The sequence below is a fragment of the Tachypleus tridentatus genome, chromosome 10 (genome assembly GCF_004210375.1).
Source record: "Tachypleus tridentatus isolate NWPU-2018 chromosome 10, ASM421037v1, whole genome shotgun sequence".
Lineage (NCBI taxonomy): Eukaryota > Metazoa > Arthropoda > Merostomata > Xiphosura > Limulidae > Tachypleus > Tachypleus tridentatus.
Genome location: NC_134834.1, coordinates 166,871,124 through 166,894,072, shown reverse-complemented (window position 1 = coordinate 166,894,072; position 22,949 = coordinate 166,871,124). Strand labels below are relative to the sequence as shown.

At 29.9% G+C, this 22,949-nt stretch overlaps 1 protein-coding gene across 1 annotated transcript in view; it reads left to right on the top strand.

Moving 5' to 3' along the window:
• LOC143230864 (ATP-dependent RNA helicase A-like) overlaps positions 1 to 22,200 on the top strand; it is a 57,803-nt gene extending 35,603 nt beyond the window's left edge. Inside the window, 15 exon segments of the mRNA XM_076465143.1 lie at positions 1,636 to 1,792; positions 3,761 to 3,870; positions 5,957 to 6,055; positions 6,375 to 6,584; positions 8,258 to 8,331; positions 10,837 to 10,951; positions 10,953 to 10,990; positions 12,761 to 12,921; positions 14,615 to 14,726; positions 15,118 to 15,370; positions 15,765 to 15,863; positions 16,464 to 16,631; positions 19,521 to 19,636; positions 20,613 to 20,819; positions 21,460 to 22,200. Coding sequence (XP_076321258.1) covers positions 1,636 to 1,792; positions 3,761 to 3,870; positions 5,957 to 6,055; positions 6,375 to 6,584; positions 8,258 to 8,331; positions 10,837 to 10,951; positions 10,953 to 10,990; positions 12,761 to 12,921; positions 14,615 to 14,726; positions 15,118 to 15,370; positions 15,765 to 15,863; positions 16,464 to 16,631; positions 19,521 to 19,636; positions 20,613 to 20,819; positions 21,460 to 21,736 — 2,196 coding nt within the window. The 3' untranslated portion in view covers positions 21,737 to 22,200.
• The last annotated feature ends 749 nt before the right edge of the window (positions 22,201 to 22,949 follow it).

Sequence of the window (22,949 nt, the reverse complement as noted above, 5' to 3'; positions counted from 1 at the left end):
TTCAGTTTTGTCCCTCTTTTTACAACTTGGTGTTGCATCTAGATTATTTGGAAAATTAGTGTTCCTTTTTTATTGTCTATAAAGGTCATTATTGATACAGTATTGCACTATCTACATATTAGATTTCATAGCAGATTACCTAATTTTAATTACATTTACCTCATTGGAACTTTGTGTAATAGTTTTATGATGATAGCTTTGTAACATCCTGGACAGAGAGAGTGATCTGAAGCTACTTGTAGCTACAGATAACTGAACCTTAAAATTAAGCCCTGTGGCAAAGTGCCTAAAAGGATAAGTTAGATTTAGTACAAGGAAAACTACATATTGAAATTATATTGGTATTACTTGAGCTTGTTTGCAAACACATTCACACTCTGAAAGAATGAAGTAAAATACTGTGATTCAATTAATGGAAAAATTACATACATACTCATTCATGAAATGTTTTAATTAATTGAAGAAAGATACTTAAAACTAGGGAACATAGTTTTGTCATAAAATTACTTAGCAGATAGCTTTTCTTTATAAAACACTGTTAAACTCCATATCACAATTTTTTTTGCATTATCTGTTGTACTTTGGTAATGTTTATTTAGTTATATTCTGTGGATTAAGAAAACCATAATTTTTATCTTAAGGCTCTTGCATTTGATGCCATTTTTAAAAAGTGAGACTTCAATGTATAATATTTCATGTGTGGACTAGTGCACTGTGGAATTTTGAGTCTTTACCTTTAAAACATTTCAGTATTTTTACAAATACTTTCAGAATGATTTTTTTAAAATTAATTTATACAAACTTTATATGAAAACAAAATTAACCTTTATATTGATTAACATGATTTTTAGAAATAAAACATAACATTTTTGGTTTCTTAGTCTAAGATAAATTATTTGTTAATCCAAACCATCTTTTTTTACTCTTTTTAAAAACAAAATTTAAGCAGTTTAATGAGGGGTGAATTATAGATTGAAATAAATAATTAATAGCAAATTACTAATTGTGTAATTTATTAGGAAAGTTATCCATTTGAATTTCCATTTAAAGTTGTTTTTTAAATTTGTAAAAATACTTCAACTGTTAAAATATTATGAAAGTAACTGAAATTTTAAAGCTAATGTCAAGACAAACTCTTTATTGGAAAGCAGAAACAATTTTATTTAAAGTACTGATTCTGTTAGTATTTAAAAGTTTGGGCTTATCTGAAGTGTGAATTGAAGAATTTATAGTTTGTGACTCACTGTCACCAAAAACTGCTCTTTGGATATGTAGGTATATTATATTTAAGCTAGAAACTGGATTTTGATATCCTTGGTGAGCATAGCACAGATAGCCCATTATGTAACATTGTGCTTAACTATGAACAACTAATATATTTAAAGAAGAATGTTGAGATTCCAATAATTGTTAAAACACGTTTTGATGGTTAATGCTGACCAGCTTCTTTCTAGCCTTATCAGTTCAAAATTAGAGAAAGTTCTGTGTAAATGGCCTTTACGTTGCCTTGTGCAAAGTTCTGAAAAAAACAAACTTATTCTGTAAGTATTATTAAATTGGAATTAACAATTACTAGTGTTTATTAGCTTATATAAAAATAGGTAGGAAGATATTAGTAACTTTTCATATTTTCAGACTGACTTCATCATGGTGGTTATTAGAGACATGGTACAAGCCTTCCCACAGATGCGTGTTATACTTATGTCTGCTACAATTGACACTTCTCTTTTCCAAGACTACTTTCAGAACTGTCCAATCATTGAGGTATCTGGTCGTTCTTATCCTGTGACAGGTAAGTCATTTCAAGTTAGCATGACTGAGTATTTAAATAAACTACTGCAAAGCAAATATCTGTAAGAGTATGGAAACATATGGTGATAGCTATGTTGATTATAAACTTGAAATTTACCTGATGTACTATGTCAGCAGTTATATTGGCTATATAAGTTAATAGTGATATCATATCTTTGGAATGTCGTAATTTGTTAGCAATATTTAGTGTTAAAATATTCAAACAGTTTTATGTACTAGCCCTAAAGAAATAAGTCAAAATATCAGTTAAAATAAAAGTTCTCTTGCAATTTTCTGGAGTGTAAAAGTCATTTTCTAATTTTATTATCAAAAAGTGTAAATCCTTCCAGTATGCATTATAAATTTTAAAAGCTGTTATAATAACAGCTGAAGTAATTTAAAATGCATTGCATTTTTTAAATTAGCCATGTTGTATTTTTGTAGACCACTTCCTAAGCATAGTGCATCAGTTGTCTACATGATTTTTTTTATAAGTTTGTTTACATGTATCAAGTTATATTAATATAAGTGATGCAAATATAAACTTGTAGCAATAACAATCTAATGTGTAACAGTGGTTTAAACCAGTCTCATTTTCATTGAAAGGTTTACTTTTTTTAATGCTGTTTTATATCTGTGACAGATCTGAAATTGCTTTTGTTAAAATTATGGAATATGAATGCATAAGTTATGAAAATTCACTATAAATTCTGTATATTTTAAAATATTTCATGCAAAATCATAAGTAGTCACGATTGTTAAGTGTAGAGAGCTATACAGATCACTTGAGTATATAAGCAGTTAGAAACAGAAGTATAAAATGAACATCATAGTGAGACCATTAATGGCATTAATCACCTCAGTCTTTATGTGAGTTTGCCTTGATCCTTTCATGATGAGTGGGTTAACTGGATGTGTTACAGTTGCTTAGATTTTGTTCTTGGTAGTTACAATGTTGGTCAAATTGACCAACTCCATATAAGGTTAGGGTGGAGAAAATAACAGATAAAATATGAATATTTACTGAAAACGAATATTTGAAATGTATTTAGGAGGTTCCAGAGATCACAAATGATATTTAAGGTTTCGGGAGCAAAGAATAGTTTTTAATCGTAACACAAGAGTCACTTCATACTTAGACTAGTAACAAAACAGACTTTATATATTCAAAAACGTATCCTTAGTAAAAATACTTCATTAGAAAATCGTATTTTTTATGTACAAAATACTTTTAATATTTACCACAAATCTACCAAATTTTCTGGAAGATGCATATACTGCATTAAAAGTTGTAGTGTAAATATTTAACATGTGAAAATGTGTGTATGAACTTGTGTATTTTATACTGAGCCTGTTGCAAAAAGGTTATGAAACGTACATAAGAAAACTAAGTTTTTATCTCAGTATAGGGATCATCCAACCAGCTGCGTAACAACATGAAGCCAATATAATATATATATATTAATAAATTATTATTAAAAATGCCTAAGCTAGGAAAGGATGAACCCTTTTCAGACATCATACTATTATCAAAAATAATTTTAATCAGACAAATCATAAGTGGCTAAATAGAAGTTTCTAATTTATAGTTGCATATATATATAATCTAAGGACAATAAGGGACTTACTGAGTTCTACTATGTTGTCTACTAACATCTACTATGTTAAAATATAAAATAAAAATAGAACCCTCAGAACCAGCTGTTACCATTCAGATACTTGTTGAGCCTTCTGAAGATGAGTAAAAAGCTTAAATGTTGTTCTGTATTGTATTTTAATTAAAGTTTTAATACCCATGTACCAGCTGTCTTGAGAATATAGTTTTGTAGAATCTTATTAACCTGTTTGAAACTGATTTGAACATGTTTTTTCATGCCTGTATATACTTTCAATTCTGTGTAACTTTTGAATTTATAAAAAAACTTTTTCTGATTTTTGTTTTGATGTGTGTCTATTTTTCACTTTTAAGAGTACTTTTTGGAAGACTGTATCCAGATGCTAAATTTCACCCCGCCTCCAAATACGAAAAAGTCAAAGAGCAAGAAAGATGAAGATGGTGTTGAAGGGGATGATCCAGATGTAAGTTATTGGTGATGGAAAATGTGGTTTTATTGTATTTGAAATAATTCTTTAAAAAAAATTAATTTAGTACCTGAAAAATTATTAATAACAATAGGTAATTTATTTAATCTAGATGGTGAATCAAGATTAAGTTTATCAGATAGTCATGTTACTCCCTAAATTTTTTCATGGTGAACTTTTGTCTTGTATCAGATTTTTTACCATATAATTTAAAGAATTGTAATTACTTTATTTTTTTGCATGGAACTCTGTAAAAGACCCTAAAAACACTTCTTAAGAAGTTAAGGAGGTTATACTTGCATATCAAGGAGTGTAAACTTGTATTTCTTGGTGTCAAGATTGTTTATTGTAATAGGATTTAAGGCTATTGTACACTGTAAAGTTATTAATAAAAATTTACCATTGGATAATACAATTCACAAAATACGAATGATGTTTAAAAGGTGCTTAGTATTATTTACAATTAATCTTGCTACTAGTCAAAATGTAAGTTTTGTGTAATCAGTGTCCAGAAAGAAAAAGGACCACAGTTTTTGCTTAAAGGTTTTCTAAAGATACATTATCAGTACAGTATTTAATTTACTTGCTAAAGATTAGTGGTTAAAATAATTCTGAACTTTTCTTGTTTAAAAAAAATTACAATCAGTACAGACAGTGAAGTTTTTATGTTAGCAAGTTCAGAAAGTCTTTGTTCAAAAATTGTTAGAAAAACTTAACATAAAAAGCTTAATTTGCAGTTTAAGTGAAATATATGTTGATTAGATAATTTAATATAAATTGTGTATTTATGTATAAAATATTTTGTTTATGTATAGTACTGTATAAAAGAGTTAGGACAAGAGAATATTTTGTCATTTTTTTCCATTTTATGCAACTAATTTTTTCTTGCTATTACAGAATGTAAGTTTTAACACCATGGTAATGTTTTATTGATCCCTGTAGAATGAGCCAGGGTAGAAATGCTCATTACTCTCTAGAATTCCCATATACTTGAACCAAGAGCATATCATAAGGTTTCTTTCCTGTTTGAATGAATATACTGCTCAAATTATTTAAGGTCTGAAATAACTGTCATGGTACCCCATGCAGTGTCTAAACTATATAGAAAGAAGCTAACAAAGATCTAGCATGTGTTACCTGTATATACTAGGAGAAATTAATTTAATATCACTACACAAATAAACCTTAATAAAAACAGAGTTTAACACTACATGTTATTAAACTTTGTTGTCATGTCACAGACCAAAAGATGTAGATAATTGTTAGTAAAGCAGAGAGTTAGTATAAACCCTTTATGTGATGCTGGTTGGTCTCTGATAAATTGCCTCAGACTTGAAATACTCCCTAAACACTGTCAATATATATCATAAGACTGAAGCAGGTAAATTTGAAAATAGGAAAGGAAGTGGCAGAGTGTATTTCAGAATGGCTGGTAAGGGTATTAACACTTTTCTTGATAAGGAGAGAACATTTTGACCTTCCTAGGCCATCTTCAGGTATACCAAGTAATTTGTGTATTAATGATAAAGGACTCTACTATCAAGAAGATAATTTCCCCAAACTCTCATCCAAACCATGCAGAAGTTACTAAAAAACTTTATGGGAGTGTATTAAAGACATTTGGAGTAACAAAGGACTCTTTGATCAAGTATGTTGGAACAATGCCCGAAAGATTGTCTGCAGTTATTAAAGCAAAAGGGGAGAGACACAAAATGTTAACTGTTTGACGAACTGAAACACTTACACTGAGTTTCTGTTGTACTAAATATGGAAATTAATAAAATTTTGATGTTTCATTTTCCATTGTTCTTTGAAAGTAGCCTGAAATCTAATTTGTCCAAGCACTTTTACATAGTACTGTAGTTTTAGAGAAATAAAAATAATATTTTGTTGTTAACATGAATTGTGACTAATGTGAACCTATAGCTACTTATTTTGAGGTGAATGTTTCTTACCATTTATGTATCAGAACAAATAGTATTTTTTTTATTAACTAAGAAAATATCAACTTCTTAAACTGTGAAATATAAAAAATCTTGCAGCTTACGTATAGATGATATGGTTCATGTGCTTATGATTTTAGGAAGACTGTAACAAGGTGATTGGATCAGAATATTCAGAGAATACTAAGTATGCAATGTCTCAGCTTAGTGAAAAAGAAATGAGCTTTGAACTTATTGAGGTTGGTTATGCTTGCATTTTTGTAATTTTTGGTTATTTGCAAAATTATTGATGTTTAATGCTCTCTCTTAGTAGGCCTTTCATTGTTAAATAGGTTATGCAAATTTGGCTAACAAATGATACTTTTTATTAAGGACACATTTTATTATTCACATATTTTTTACCATTAGTTATATTTGGTTATTCAGTATTAAAGTGAGGTGCTGTTCTTTGGGTTGTTTGTTTTTTTGTGCTGAGTTTGTTGAAATTATTTGTATGTGTTGTATATGTATGTGATTTTAATTATTACTTTTCAATACATGCTGGTATTTTCACTATAGGCTCTTCTGCTATACATCAAAAACCTTGATGTACCAGGAGCAGTGTTGATATTTTTACCAGGATGGAACTTGATCTTTGCTTTGATGAAGCATCTTGAGCAGCATCCTGTTTTTGGTACCAGTGCTTATGTTATTCTGCCTCTCCATTCTCAACTGCCTCGAGAAGACCAGCATCGTGTGTTTGATAATGTTCAGCCTGGAATCACCAAGGTTGAAAAACTAACATTTGCTAGAAATGTTCTTTATTTTGAGAAATAAATGTTGACAGTATTTACTGAGTGGAAAAAATAGAAATTACAAGTTTGAAGGTTTTAACAATACAAGTAATTCATTGTAAATGTAATTTGTGTATGTAATAGAAGTATTTTAAAATAGTTGACAAAGTAAAAAGTTATTTCCTTTATATTTATATATATATATATATATATATATATATATTCATTGTCATTATTGCAAAGTTGTGATGTACTGTATGTTTGTGTGTATGTCCAGAGATAGAGGGATTGAATGAAAATATGAAAATAATGTAAAAGTAATATAGGTAAGGTATTAAAAAACAAATTGTTTTACAATGTAAGAAACACTACTAATCAGTTTTAATCACAATAATTTGTATGCTTTGTTTTCTAGATACTGTCTTGAATAATGAAATTTTTAAGCATTATGTATAACTGAAATATTGTGTAGCTACCAGGGGCATAGATTTTTTACACCTGATGGGGAGTTTTTGCAACCACTTATGTGAACTGTTTAATTTGCAAATTGGTAATCTCTGATTACGTGAACCTGAAAGCTGAAAACATGCAGTCACAAAGTAATCTTGTTGCCACAATACTTGCAGGTATACTTAGGTCTACTGACTGATACTTATGAACTATCGCTTAGATCGAAAAGCCTAGAAGCATGCCTATATTAAAGATGTACGTTTCAGCTACTGAGAAAGCCTACATCTAAGCCTAATTATGTAATTCGCTTGGTAAGAACACGAGAATCACAAGAACAAACACACAATTTGTAGGCCTGTGATGCAATAAAACAATTCAACAGACCAAACTGTAGGGGGGGTGATTGTATGCACCATACCCCCCACCTAAAATGAAGGGGGGATGTATCTCACCCATTCTCCCAGGATCTATGCCCCTGGTAACTTCTATTAAATCCCTATTATCAAGATAGTGGGAAGGTCAAACATGATGATATATATTTTATTCTGAAGTTATATATTTATTTTATTGTATAAAAACATTTTTTAATATAGCAATTCATTGGTAATAAATATCCAATTATGCTAATTTGTTTGCTGTTTGTTTGTGAAATATTGAAACTCAAAATGTAAACATAAAAAAATTTATACTGCATTGTCTTATTTTTAAGTTTTATTTCTCCTTCCTTGCATATATTGACCTAAATTATTTTTTGTGTATTATGTTTATTTTGTCATTGATTTGTTAAATTTGTGAATCTAAAATTAAATTACTAAAATACACATCTTTAACATAGGCTTTCTTCATCAATTAAGTTAAAAACTGAATTAGAATGTGTATTACTTGAAAATATCTAAAACATATATTAAACAAATTTGGACATATGTCCTTTTCAAATATAAATCAAAGAACAATAATGAAAGTAGATATAATCCAAAATTGTTTTAATAATGTTGCAAAAAGTGTTATATGGTCTTATCAAACTTTTTATGAGACTAATGTAGGAAAAATTAAAAAATGTTACTCTTATATAAATCAATAATTTATACAGACTGTCAGTTTTGAATATGTAATTTAATATTCTATTTTTATAGATATTAAACCATTATTTTCCATGTAATTTTTAAAAAGATTGATTACATTATTAACCTAATAATTTTCTATGTGCTCTTATTCAAGGTGATCCTTTCTACAAATATTGCTGAGACTAGTATCACTATTAATGATGTTGTCTTTGTCATTGACTCCTGCAAGTAAGTATTTCCTGCAGTAGTGCAAAGTAATGTTTTTTTTTAAATGAATTTTTATACATTAACTGGTCACTTTATTAGGACCTTCCACAAGCATATACACATGTGTAAAGAACTTGTTCTGTTTGTTATAGGACATGTGGATGTTTTGTCATACTGGTATGTGGTGATTTTTGTACTTCAGTAATGTCTGCAAAATTATGGGTTAGAGCAAGGATTCTTTGGATTTTTCAGAGGGACGTAGTGATTGATGCTGATATAAATGGAATATAGCATTGCTGTCTTAGACTTTTTCTGTAACTGTTTTTTGCATTTATCATCAGAATAATGAAACAAAAAATAGGTTATTGCTAGAACAATTGGCTGTTGACAGTAGTTATAAAACTGATTTTGACAGATGCACGAAATACACAGACATCATTCTATCCCAGTTGATCAATGCTTTCAGTAATGGAGATAATTCGGTTATTTTCAACTATACCACGTGAAAGATATTACAAAACATTTTACTTTAAAGCTGACAGACAATCTTGGATATAAACAGAAAGGTTTAGCTTTAATGATACTCAAATATAAGGTTGCATTTCTCCTATTTTTTGTTGTTTTAGATATCAAACAATTGAAAACTGTATCAAAAAAGAGTCCATGTTTCCCTCAACTCTTTCTGTATGGCATCCTTTTCTGTGTATATCATGAAGTTTTACAAAGATACTTTCAAGATTTAATTAAAATACTTTATTATCATGGTATGTGAATAAACTTGGCATTCAAATGTAGCTAATAATTCAACTTTTAATATTATATGTTTTTAATTCTTTTTTGTATAAAGCAATATTTTTAAAAATATTTTCAGTTTTCTAAGTATAAAGATTGTGACATTTACTCTTAGATATCTTATCTTCTCTAATTTATTTACCACCTCTCCAAGAAGTATAGAATTTAATGTAAATTACACATTATAATGTCATCATTCAGACAAGGGATATATTTTTATGTTCTTTGATCTTGTTGGTAAAAATCAGATATTCTTGTCTATGTACCTATCACATACTCTTTTACACAAATTGCTAATAGTTCTCTCTCTGATTTTTACTGCTATATAACTTATAACCGTTTGAAAGCCAGACTTTTAATCTATAAGATGATGTATTTCATTACATTGTTTCTTGTACAGAGAATTGTTTGTTTTACTTCCAGTTCGAACTTTACTCCAACAGGAAATGCAATGAGAAGCATAGTTGAATTCTTAATGGCTTTTATTGCACAGTTAGAAAACCAGAAAAATTATTATAGTTATGGGGTATTATCTGCTTTTCAGTTGTTATTGCTAAAGTTTTTCACAAGGTATTTTCACAAAAACCTCAAGCACAATGGAAATCGATAGAGTAACATGAGCTACACAGATTTGCCAAGTGACCTATAACTTGAGTGGCAGGATTATAAGTTAGACACATTTCAAATGGCATTAAGGTGATAAACTTCAAGTATAAACAAATGTATATGGTTATATATACTGATACAAATTTTTAAATAGTTGGGATAAACAAATGTAGTTTCATATTACAATTTGATATTTCTCTAGAAATAAGAAAAGGGCAACATTTGGTTATTTAATATTTTTATGGTGGTTATGAGGTTGTTCAAATTGACCAACCTTGTATAGATTTAGGGTGGAAAAAATAACAGGTAAATTACAAGTTTTCTGGGAAAAAAAAGGTTTAAAATTTATATAGGAGGTGGTAGATGTTAATGTAAAGAAATTTTAAAATAAAAATCACTTTATATTTGGAACAGCCAACACTTTAACTGCAAAAGTTCATAAAGAAATGCTTTGTGAAAGAGTTTGATATTCTGTGAGGATACACAAAACATACTAAAAGTTATAGTATGGAAAGTATAATAGTCAATTTAGGGTCACAAATTTGGTGAGTTTGAATGAACTTTGTGATGAAAGTGTTATTGGTATCCAACACTACTAAGTAATGTATAAGATATAAAAATTTCCTTGGCAAATTATATTTTCCTTATTTTTTTAAACTTATTTAATTTTCAGATGTTTATTATGGGCCATATAAAAACAAATATCATATGAATTGTATGTATGTGTAATATAGACGTGTGTGTATGTATATTGTATAGTTAAATTACATAAAGTTTTTTATTGTTGGTGTTATGAAACAAAGTGTAGTTATTTTTTTAAATTATACAAGATACATTTAGTAAATTCTAAAATGCATAGATAATATAAATTTCGTAGACAAAAAGTGGAATATCAACCCTTTTTTTCTCTTATGGTGGCAAAGTTCAACTTTCTAATGTTAATCATTGGCATGTTATGAAAGAGTTTATTTTGTGGTTTTATAAAGGGAAATGCTGAATGTTAGTTTAGAAAATTGGATAATTTTATTTAAGGTGTTTTTCCATAAAATATTATAAAACCAAATTGCTAATAAGAATTGTATAAAAATGTGTTCTTTTTAACAGAAATAACGTATTTTATTTCCTCAGGGCTAAAATGAAATTGTTTACGTCACACAACAATATGACGAATTATGCCACTGTATGGGCATCAAAAACTAACCTTGAACAACGTCGAGGTCGAGCTGGTCGTGTGCGTCCTGGTTTTTTGTTTCCACCTCTGTAGTCGTGCCAGGTTTGAAAAGTATGTAGCAACTTGTATCTTTTATACTTAACTTTGTAGTTCTGTTCCATTTATATTTAGTACAATAATTTGTGTTTATGCGATGTCACTCTTATAATGCACAGAAAGCTCAGTTTTGAAAATAGCAGGAGACAATGGTTAAAAACATATGTATGAAAGAAATTCTATTTATCTATGTCAATATAAGGTAATTGAAGTGTATTTAGCAATATTTTTTGGTTTGTCAACATACAAATTTTAATGATTCTATTGTAAATGTATTTTTATAGTTGTGGTGAATTTTGTCTTTTCGAAATCAAAATCTACAGGAATGTTTTTCTATGACAAAACATCAGGAAGGCTTAGTTTGGTTTACTGAAAATAAAGAGATAGCAAACTATTTGAATGATTCAAATAATTTATTATAGGAATATGTTATCAAGTTTACTGTTTTGAAATAAACATACTTAAAATACATTTGTTGAAAAACTATATTTATGAGATAAATTGATCATAGTGAATAATTTTGAAAGGTGAGTTTCAAGGTAACAAAAGTATGTTTGTTAGTTTGCCATGTTTTTTATGATTTAAAATGAAATTGGCTGTTTCAGTCAGTAAAATGAAGAATCAATATATATTTTAATTAATATCAAACAAATTGCAATGTACTAGGTATATAAAATGGAGGATTCTTATCATTAATAAAAGAAATTGTAAGACAGAAGTTAGTAATTTTAGTATTTCTTCAAAACAGCATATTACAGCAACATTTTGAATATTTCACAATGTAATTTGTTTGAGTCGTTTGATATATGTAATTACATTTTCTATGTGCTTCTTCTTTGCTTTAGCCTCATATCACCCAATACAGCAACTTTACCAGCAAAATGAAAAATGTGATCAAGTTCAAATGATATTTGTTAAGCCTACTTGTCTTTTTCCATGATAATTTCATATTATACTGCAACACCGTAATTCCAGTGAAGTATAAATTGATAAAGCAAGGTTTAGAAAAAAAATTGGGACTATAACTGTAGCTTTAGTTGTCCATAAATATATTTTCTTATAGCAAAATAGATTATAGATAAATATGTACTACATTTAAAGATCTTTGATATTTTTACTATGAATAATTAGTATTGTTGGTCTCCTCTTGAAAGGAGAAACGAATAGAATGCTATTAATAATATATTCAGTTTGTTTCAGCTTTTGTATTACATTGCTGATATCATGTGTAGATAGGATTAAAAAAATAACTAAATCTAAATCATTCTACTTGAAGATATCCAGTACATGTTTAGAAGGATAGTTCAAAATGTCTCTTTAATATAAGCACAAAATAAGATACTTTCTCTCATGAGATGAATAGTGAGTTTACTACAATTCATTAATGAGCTTAATGATTAATTAATTACCACTAATTACCCAGCTGGAAAAACAAATATGAAAATGACATTTTCTGTTTTTTTAATAATGAAGCAGTGAACATACTGTCATTAGCAAATGTGATTTTTTTTTTTCAGGTTCTCTATCATCATATAATCAACAATCAAAGATACAGTAAAACTAATACTTTTTTGAGGAAAATTTTATTACATTCAAATATGTGTATATATACATGTGTTTCCATACTTTTATATCAGTATCATATTGAGAGAAACTAATTACATTCTCCAAGAATATATAATAAAAGTTTTATTAATATTTGAGGAAACCTGGTGAGTATTTCTGATGTTATTGTGTTGTTTTTGTTGATAAATGGAGTAAAGTATTATTTGTTTTATATTTAAGGCTAGATAATTACACTACACCTGAAATTTTCCGTACACCTTTGCATGAGATTGCTCTGGCAATCAAACTTCTTCGACTGGGTGATATCAGTAGGTTTTTGTCAAAAGCACTTGAACCGCCTCCCATTGATGCTGTTATAGAATCTGAAGTCTTGTTGAAAGGTTGGTTTCTGTTACTGAATTAACTTTTTCCGTACAGGGTTGCAGAATATAACTAACTTTGTAAGCACGTAGTTTACATAGTATTATTTTTAATGTTTGTATCTTCATGAAAGCTGGCAAGCTTTTATTAGGCATTACGAGTGTTTTTGTACAAATAGAATTTTTGAATTAAATATTTTGTCTGAAGATTTTTCCACAAATGCATGGAATAGAAATGTTAACTGGTCCAAGTGAAAAGATTAAAAGTACTTTTCTTTACCTGAAAATTTTAAAATTTCATTTGTGTAACTACTAAAATCTGAATAAATATCAAACATTTTCTAAATAAAGCTTTATATTTTATCTGTTATTTTCTCTAACCTAACTTTATATGGATTTATAGTGATTAAGGTTCATAAAATTAACTTAAGTAAAATACAATATAAACTTGAATTATGTTTTTTTCCTTTCCAAAGTAACTACGTTGTAACAGAATAATACACTTGTCTGTTCTAAATAGCTTAAAGCTTGTAACAGTCCACTTCTGTTCATACTTAAGTTTTATTGTTTTATTGCCCTTTGAACTACATCTAACTAATAATTATACTGCATGAGTTGTAAATCGCCATATTGATGACATAATGCATGATCTGCTTGTAAACATACCTTATGAATAATTACTATTCATTATCTTACCTTTGCAATCTTGCAGGTTTGTAATTTTTTACAGTTTAGTTACTTTTGTAACCATAAATAAGGGACAGGTGTGAAAAAAAACATGGTACTTCCTCATCTTTGACCTTATTATTACTGTCATTTGCTAATGAAGTTTAAGCATACCTTTTCTATAACAATGGTACTAGTACACAATATAATAACACATACAAAACTATAATTATTATAATTTAATTGACTTTCTGACTAAGACAAATGAGACTTAAATCCATTGCATTTGAATCTTTATCATAAGATAAACTGAAGACAAAATTGACAAAGCTCTGTACTGAAAATAACAGAGCATTACACATCATTTGGTAGCTTCTCCTTTTTATTACTTTTGAATTATATAAAGTGTCAAACAGAATTAATGGCAATTTATGAAAGAGAAAATGTGACAGTTTGGTGTGATTTTCTAGTTTCTGGCTCTGTAAACAAGATTGAAGGCTATAGAAATTGAACTTTGTTTTAATAACAATTATAATGGGTAATGTATGTTAAGTTCTATACTTCAAAGAGGTAAGGTAAGTAAATTGGTGAATATTCTTGTAATAGGAGAGATTGAGAATTGTGATAAATATTTCCCTGTATAATTAAGAACTTAAAACTTGTATAATATTAAAATTTGATTTATTAACAGTTTTTAGGTGTCACGTTTATTCACATTCATAAACAAAGTAATTACATTTTAAATGTAATTCTGTACAATATCGTGATGTGCACTCCAACCTACCTATAGTAAGAAGGTTAATCGTGATAACTAAATTTGTTAAGTTTGACATAAAGAATAGTTGGTACTTGTTAATAACAAAATTATATTAATAAATGTCCTCTCTATTGATGTAATACAAAAGAAAATGTTGAAAATTATTAATTTTATTAGTGGTAGTAAAACAATGTAAGAAAATTATTAAAAGAATTGTTGCTGTTAAAAATATTCTCTGTTTTAATATAAGAATGTTTTTCTTTGTTATTCATGACAATTAATTATGTTCAGAAATGGGAGCTTTAGACCGCAACAGTGAACTTACACCTCTTGGTAAAATCTTGGCTCGGTTGCCAGTTGAACCTCGTCTTGGGAAGATGATGATTTTGGGATGCATTTTTGGGTGAGCAGAACTTTATACCTTGTGTTCAGTGGCTCTTCATCTCACATCATAGCAATGTTTGTTTTTAACTATGATACACTTTATATTGCACTCTTTAGAAATAAAAGGCTTCAAGCATAAATAGTTTTCTTTAGGTACAAACTGAGAAGTTTAAACTTTATAAATGTTTCATTATAGGATTATCAAATGACAGTAGTAGTCTGGCTTGAAGAAAGATTTTGAAGATTCACTCCAAATGCATCTTAACATCAGAATTTAGTCAGTTTACCCCTTTCATTTAATTTTAAATTATGTTTAAAATATTTCTGAGACATTTTTTTTATTCATGTGTGATAGCAAAAACTGATGGTGTTAATGTGTGTGTGCTTTGTTATTTTTACCTTTATATTAGTTTGGGAGATGCTTTGTGTACAATTTGTGCTCACAGCAGCACTTTTCCAGAACCTTTTGACACCAACATTCCTCGTCGTCTCGCATGGGTGCATCGACGTTTCCAAGGAATGAGATGGAGCGACCATGCAACCGTACTGAATGTGTTCAACCAGTGGGAAGATGCTCGCATGCAAGGGGAATATGCTGAGCAAGGTTTCTGCGAGCAGTTCATCTTGTCCATGCCAACACTGAGAGTAACTGCAGATGCTAAGGTAGGACTTGAGTACAGACTAACTCTCGTGGATACTTTTTTTTTTTTCAATTCTAAAGAATATTATTGGTTCTTAGTTGAAATTGAGAAAAATTGAAAACCCTTTATTAGACATCAGCTTGAGTTCATATTTGTTTAAGAAAAACCTCAATAAATGTTTAATAACTATTTCTGGTTATTGTTGAAACAGGCTGTGTTTTTGAATACCATGTTTGATTAAAAAAAGGACTTTTATAAAATATTCAGTGTAGTTCAAATTCCTTACAAAAATTACTCTTTCACTAAAACTGTACAGAATTGCATTATCATTATAGCTGGTTGTGTTAAAATTACTTTGCATGAACATTGCTCATAAAAATATTCTTGAAATGTTAATGTGTGTTCTTTGGTGTTAGAATCAGCTGAAAGAACTGCTACAGTCTGCTGGGTTTCCTGACGAAACCATGTCAACACAGAACTTGGTGTTCCATGCACCAGATAGTAAACTAGACTTGGTAAGTTATAAACGTTGTTTTTTTGTTTGAAAAGTAAAGATTTAAAAGCCTTATTCTCTTTCGATGGATTATTCTGAATGAAGCTTTACAAAAAAATATGTACAATTTATATCAAAACTTCAGACTTCTCCAATCAAATAAAAGACAGATGTGTAAAATATTTCGTGGAAAGTTGAAATATTCTGACAAAATGTCCATGTATTTGTATGAAATTTTCCTTTTTTTCATACTTACTACTGAATTTGATACTTTGTAGAGTTATTCAAGATGTTATGTGCAATTTGTAGACTTCTAAGAAGTTGTTTTACTCTGTTCTATTTGTAGCAATGCATTAGTGTCCTTTTAAACTGTGGTTAGCATTTTATCTGCATCCAGTGATTGTGTTAAAGATCAGCTTAATATAAATTTGTGTTTAAAACATTAAGCTAGATTTTTGTTGTAAGAAAAAACTAAAAACATTTATTTAAAAATTTAAAAAAGAAATTAATGTTTGCATGCTTGAAAATGGTAGTTTCTTTCAAGTTAACTTTATGCTCTTTTTTACTACATTTGTTTATGATATCATGACAATCATGAAGACATATTTTTTTCTTTCCACAGATCCTAGCATTTCTTCTGGTAGGTTACTATCCAAACATTTGCTTCCATAAGGAAAAAAGGAAGGTGATTACCACTGAAGGAAAGGCAGCTCTCATTAACAAGACTTCAGTGAACTGTACTAACATACCTAAAAAATTTCCATTTCCTTTCTTTGTATTTGGAGAGAAGGTATGATGCTACAGTGTGGAGAAAAATGAAGTAATTTAGCTTTAGTTAATAGGATATAAACTGGAGTACACATTCACCTACTTATTTGTTATTTTATATATAATAATGGAAATAATCACAAAAACATAAATGTTACATAAACAAGAGTCACAAACAATGACTAATAGCAACTAAATAGTACAAAAAAGTGCTTTACAGTTTACGAGTAAGTTGATGCTTGGCAGAGCATTACACCTTGTTTTCATGTTATAATGAAGTTTTTCAGTGTATAGTGACGTGGAATAGGCTCACTGGTGGGACTATTCTAAGTCTACCACTTTAATTCTTCATGGTGGGCAGGCTAGATAGCCCACTGTGGCTTTGCTTTAAAAAATTAAAAAAGCATCCTGGTGGATCAGTGATAAGTATAAGGATTTAAGCTGCTAAATCTAGGTTTCAATACTCATGATGGACTCAATACAGATAGTCTATTGTGTAACTGTACTCACTTACAACAACAAACATAATAATGTTTCAAATGTCCTTTATTATTCCCAGCAATTCACCCAAATTGTTTGGTAGCCTTCTGACTCAAGAATGTTTACATCAGGATTGTGACATTTCTGTGGACCACTTTACCATCAAGATATAATTACACAACATTTGCTATATGTGTAATGCATAGTTTCATCAAGGGGTCGATTTTTCATTGATTACTAATATATTTATATGTTTTCAGGATTCGTACATAGTCACGTTAGGCTCGCTGCTCACCAACTGGAGGAAGTTTATGTAATAAATGAAGAAATACCTAAAGATCAGTGAGCAAAGCAGAATGCATATATATATATATTTATTGCTTAATTATGTGAATGCACACAGTCATCCATTATATATTTTTCTGTTCACTTTACAAGTTCAGCCAAAACAGCTAGCCCGGCATGGCCAAGTGGTCAAGGCACTCAACTCGTAACCTGAGGGTTTCGGGTTCAAATTCCCATCACACAAAACTTGCTCACCCTTTCAGCCATGAAGATGTTATAATGTGATGGTCAATCCCACTATTTGTTGATAAAAGAGTAGCCTAAGAGTCGGCAGTAGGTGTTGATGACTAGCTGCCTTCTTTCTAGTCTTACACTGCTAAATTAGGGATGGCTAGTGAAAATAGCCATCATGTAGCTTTGCACGAAATTTAGACCAAACCAAAACAGCTGTTAAACAACAAGTTATTTTGATTATTAGGTGATGTTATTCAATATTCATGTTTACTTATTTGTTGCTAGGTAAAAGTGAGATGACAAGGTAAACTTGCATACCGTTTGTTAGTGAAAGTTTCTTTAAGTGATAATTTTCACAGTTGCACTAAATCTGCTTGACCTTTGTTGAAAGACTGGCTCTTGGCTGAAGAACTGCAGCAGGGTTTAAAATGCTCTTTGGAAAATCTTTATATTATAGTTGGAAGAACCATCAAAACTATATTATTCCAACTAGGCTACAAATCACACTGTCTTCCAGTTTGATTCTTTGCAACCATTGGTGTGATGGACTTTGTGGGCACTTTACCCTCCTGATTAATAAATATTTTGGTGAACAACAGTGTCTGTTTCAAGAATGGTCAGTTTCTTTTCTTGTAATATCAAGGCCTCATTATAGGAATTTTGTTCCAGTATTTCTATACTTCTCATCTGTGAGTTGTATGTTTTGTAAGCACACTGTGAATTCCATTGATTTAGGATACTGTGCAGCACAACCTACAGACTTTCCACAGATTGTTCTTATTGGTTTATTTTACTTGAAGATAAACATGGTCCAATAGGATTTCCAAAAACATTGCTTGTCAGGTAGTATTTTACTTTTGGAAGCTATGGCTGGATCATTGTATTACTTCTGGGTGATTTATAGGTTTTATATTGGTGTGACTCTTTCTGATTGGTAGAATGATAACAAATCACAGTGTAAGCTATTAATACATGATTATGGCACAGTGAATTTCAACAAAAGTGATTCTCTTGAAGAAGATTAGTCAAATTGAGTTTGGGGTCTTCTTTTGAAATTCACTGCACCTTTTAAGTGTGATGCTGCATGCTAACTTTTATCAAAATACTCTGTTGCATTTTATATTTGCAAAATAAAGGTGTGGTATTTCACTAGTATTTGCATTTTTTATATAACATTTTTATCATCTTTTTCCAATACCATATGTAAACAAAACTTTAAATTTACCACAAAATCATTGAATTTGTCGTGAAATGGGAAGAATTTTAAAAACATAACTGTTTAGTATGTTTCAGTTTATGTTGTTCCTTTCTTATTTTTCACTTTCACTAGCAACTTAGCCTACAACAACATTTAAAAGTAATACATATTTTATAATACTAAAATATATTATGGCAACAGATTTAATTTTATTTTGTGAATTAATTAATTCTTATTCAATACTTTTTATAACAGACAAAGATTTCTATAATACAAGGAAGTCTGTATGAAATGCTGAACATTTATATGCATTGTAAAAATGAAACAGTAAATGGGAGCCCATTTTGTGCTCTTGCATATTTATATATGCTTTTCACGTTATCAGGAACCACGTGACAGATAGTTTACATTTAATCATGATTCTGTGTTTTGTTTTATGTAAAACCTCACAGGATTTTTGAAATATGTGTCACCTTTGGCAGAAATGCTTTCATAGTTTTGTAAAGTTTTTTTGTAATTATTATTAGTTTGGCTGCTAATATGCATTTCCTTGGTAACTAAATAACACTGAATTTTATTCAGGTGAGCATGTGTTGGCAAATGTAAAACATTGACTTAAATTTACAAATCTTTATATTCTATATGGTAGATTTTGAAATAAATTGCTGGTTATCTGCTGTTTAGTAGTTTTTTAAAAAATAATGTGATTTTCAGGTTCGAACACGAGCTGTGTCATGCAAACAAATGACCATGGTAACACCTCTTCATTTGTTGTTATTTGGATGTTCCAAGTGCGAATTGATCAATGACTGTGTCCAACTTGATCGATGGTAAGTCAAGTCTAGAGTTAGCAGATCTGAAGTCTAGTGATTTCTGTAACAGAAAACTTAGTATTAAAAAGTCCCATCTTCACATATAATGCAACATTGAAAGAGAGCTTTAAGTTGAAACAATTTGATGCAGAGATTGTCTAATTTTATAAAGCAATATTCATCTGCAATAAATAGTGTTATGTAATTTTAAAGTTGGCATTTTCAGCTCTCCTTACCATGAAGGAACAGAGATGTAACATTTGTTAGATGAAATAATGAAACTATAGAATAAGCTGTTTTAATGCCAGAAACATTTGTCAGTTGAGGTGCTGATGGAATCTATGAAACAAATATTATGTAATAGCTATAAACATGCCAGGATACATTCTGTCTGTGAAAGAAAAAGGCTTCTTACAGGTTACTTTTGGTTTGCAAGAAACCTATAACAATGGTGACATTAACACTGGTATGGCAATAAGATCCTACTTGTATGAAAATGGTAAACAAAGAAGACCAGTGCATAAGACTTATTGGAAGCTGCCAAAAATTTTAACAAACTGTTATAACTTACAATAATTGCCCCTCAATAAGCCAAGTTTGGAAACAATAACATTCTTCACATGACCTATGTTTACTCATTTTGTGCCAATGAAACCCCATATCATTACCTAATTTGCTGAGAAAATAGACAAATGTGCAACAGAGATTACATTTCGTGGCTTATGATGCTAGAAATGAGCTTTTGATACTCACAGTTTGTAGCTAAATGCTTAATAACAAGTTAACTTAAGAAAAACTGTATACCTTACAATGAACTTTGTGGTGATGTAATCATCTCTGTGAGGTACTGGAATGTAAGTTTGCTGTGTTGTAAGAGCACCACTCTCTATATGAGTGTTAAAATCTATATCAGTAACTACAGGGTTAGAAAATGATGTCTCTATTTTAGAACCATGGCTTCTATAATTTAAAAAAAAATTCTATTTTTTAACAGGATAAATCTCAAGATCCAACCTCATATTGCAGCAATGATTGTTGCACTGCAGCCTGCAATAGAAAACCTTATTATGCATTATGCCTCTGATCCAGAGTCTCTCACTGATCTGGGTCCACTTAACAGTAGATTGGTTGATGTGATTCGTAAGCTATGCGAGATGAATGCTGGAAAATTTGATTTGTTAGATGAAGAATATGGCTCTAAGTAAGTTAAATGGTGGTGTTTCATAAAGACTTAGAAAAACAAACAGTAACAACAAAAATTTGTGTAACATCATTAATTTCCCTATTTCATTATTTATTTAATTGCCTAGAAAGAATAAGAATGGGAGAATACAATATTATTGAGTAATGGAACTCTGTTTACTCTTGTAGTGGTTGTCCATGTTAAAAATGTTTTCAAGTCTTGCTTCTCCTAGAGAGTGACTAAAGTTATAAAGCAGTTAATATATAAACCCTTGGAATTAATGTTTACCATCAAGTTTGTATTAAATGTGTGTTAATGTAGCTAATTATTTATAAAATATATTTGTGTGTTAGGAGGGGGATATTGCTTACATAAAGGGAGAAAGAGAGCTTTATGCTTTGGATACAGTATTTTAATGGTGTTTTTAACCACTAGTTAATATAAACAAAACTCACTGGTTTAAGTGTAGCTTAACTAAAACTTTTTTTTCACTCTAGTGCCTTGTGAAAATTCTTTCATCAAAAATTTCTGTAGAAAATATCAATAAATCATACGACATAGAAATCCTTAAACTTGTTCATTTTAGTATTTTTGTGAGTCACATCTGTGTATTCATGTACTCCTGCTAACATACTTATTTTTGTACTTATTTTTATAGTGGACCTCCTCGTAAGGCACCAAGGCTAAGTGCTGGCTTGGGTAGAGGAGGTGGATATAGGGGAGATTTCAGGGGCGGATATAGGGGAGGTTTCAGGGGCGGATATAGAGGAGACTTCAGAGGAGGATATAGGGGAAACTTCAGAGGTGGATATATGGGAGGCTCTGGTGGATACAGAGGTGGCTTTGGTGGATTTAGAGGTGGCTCATCTTTTCAAGGAAGTGGATTTCCTGGTGGATCACCTGGAGACAGAGGATTTACTAAAAGTGGTTATTAGAGACACAAGTAGTACTATCATCTATATGTATTGTGGTTTAACATTCCAACTTGTAATGTAATTCCTGAATTGTGGAGAGCATAATGTTATATCCTTAGTTTTTAAAGTTATTCGATTTAATGACATGCAACATTTCTGGGAGGGTGAGAGGATGCTATGGCTAGGAGAAAACTTGTTTTGTGTGTTTTAAAATAAAATGATCGACCTGAAGTATATTTTGTGTATTTATTTCCAAGAAAGAAATGATCAAATATGGAAATAATTACTTTTTGTTTCCCAAACATCTTTTGAGCAATTGGAATATGTTTAATTGTACAGAACTTACTGTGTAATATTATAAAAAAAAAAAAGCCAAATGGTTTGAAACTGATTAATTATACTGAAACTTAACCAAGTTTAACAAATTTTTAGACAGATACCTTGTAAACCAGAGATTTGGAATAAAAGAGTATATGTTGTGTGAAGTTCTGTATTATCATATTAATGATAGTTGTTGGAAGAAAAAAAAATGCTGGAAAAAAAGTTAAATTCTTAGAATAGATTTTTTTGCAATATGAAATGACAATTTAAAATCTAGTTACTTCTCTTGGTGTAGACTGGTTTTAGGCCATACACAATTAATAGATTTAATATTTCAGAAATAGATGGTACAAGCATCATGTTTTGTACAAATATTGCACTGTCTGGTGAAATTGGCTCTGATCAGATATTAATTTTGTGATAAATTAGATAATCAGATGGCATTTCCATTAACAGATTATCTCAGTATACTGCTTGCACATGCATCACATGTAGTAGATACTGTATCATTTAGCCCATTGTTTTTTTTCACAGCTTATACACATAGTAGCATTTTACCCAAGTATAAACGAGTGTAAATAGTGACAGTCATAATACAAATAGTTATTTTGTAGTTTAAATAAACATCACACCTATCTGTTGTTTAACACCATTTGCCACAGATGAACATGGTAAAAATGGCAAGAGGCCTGGCATGGCCAGGTGGTTGAGATGCCCAGCTCACAATCTGAGGGTTGTGTGTTCCAATTTCTGTTGCACAATATATGCTCACCCTTTCAGCCATGAGAGCATTATAATGTGACAGTCAATTCCATTGTTTGTTAGTAAAAGAGTATCCAAAGAGTTGGTGATGACTAGCTGCCTTCCCCCTAGTCTTACACTGCTAACTTAGGGACAGCTAGTGCAAATAACT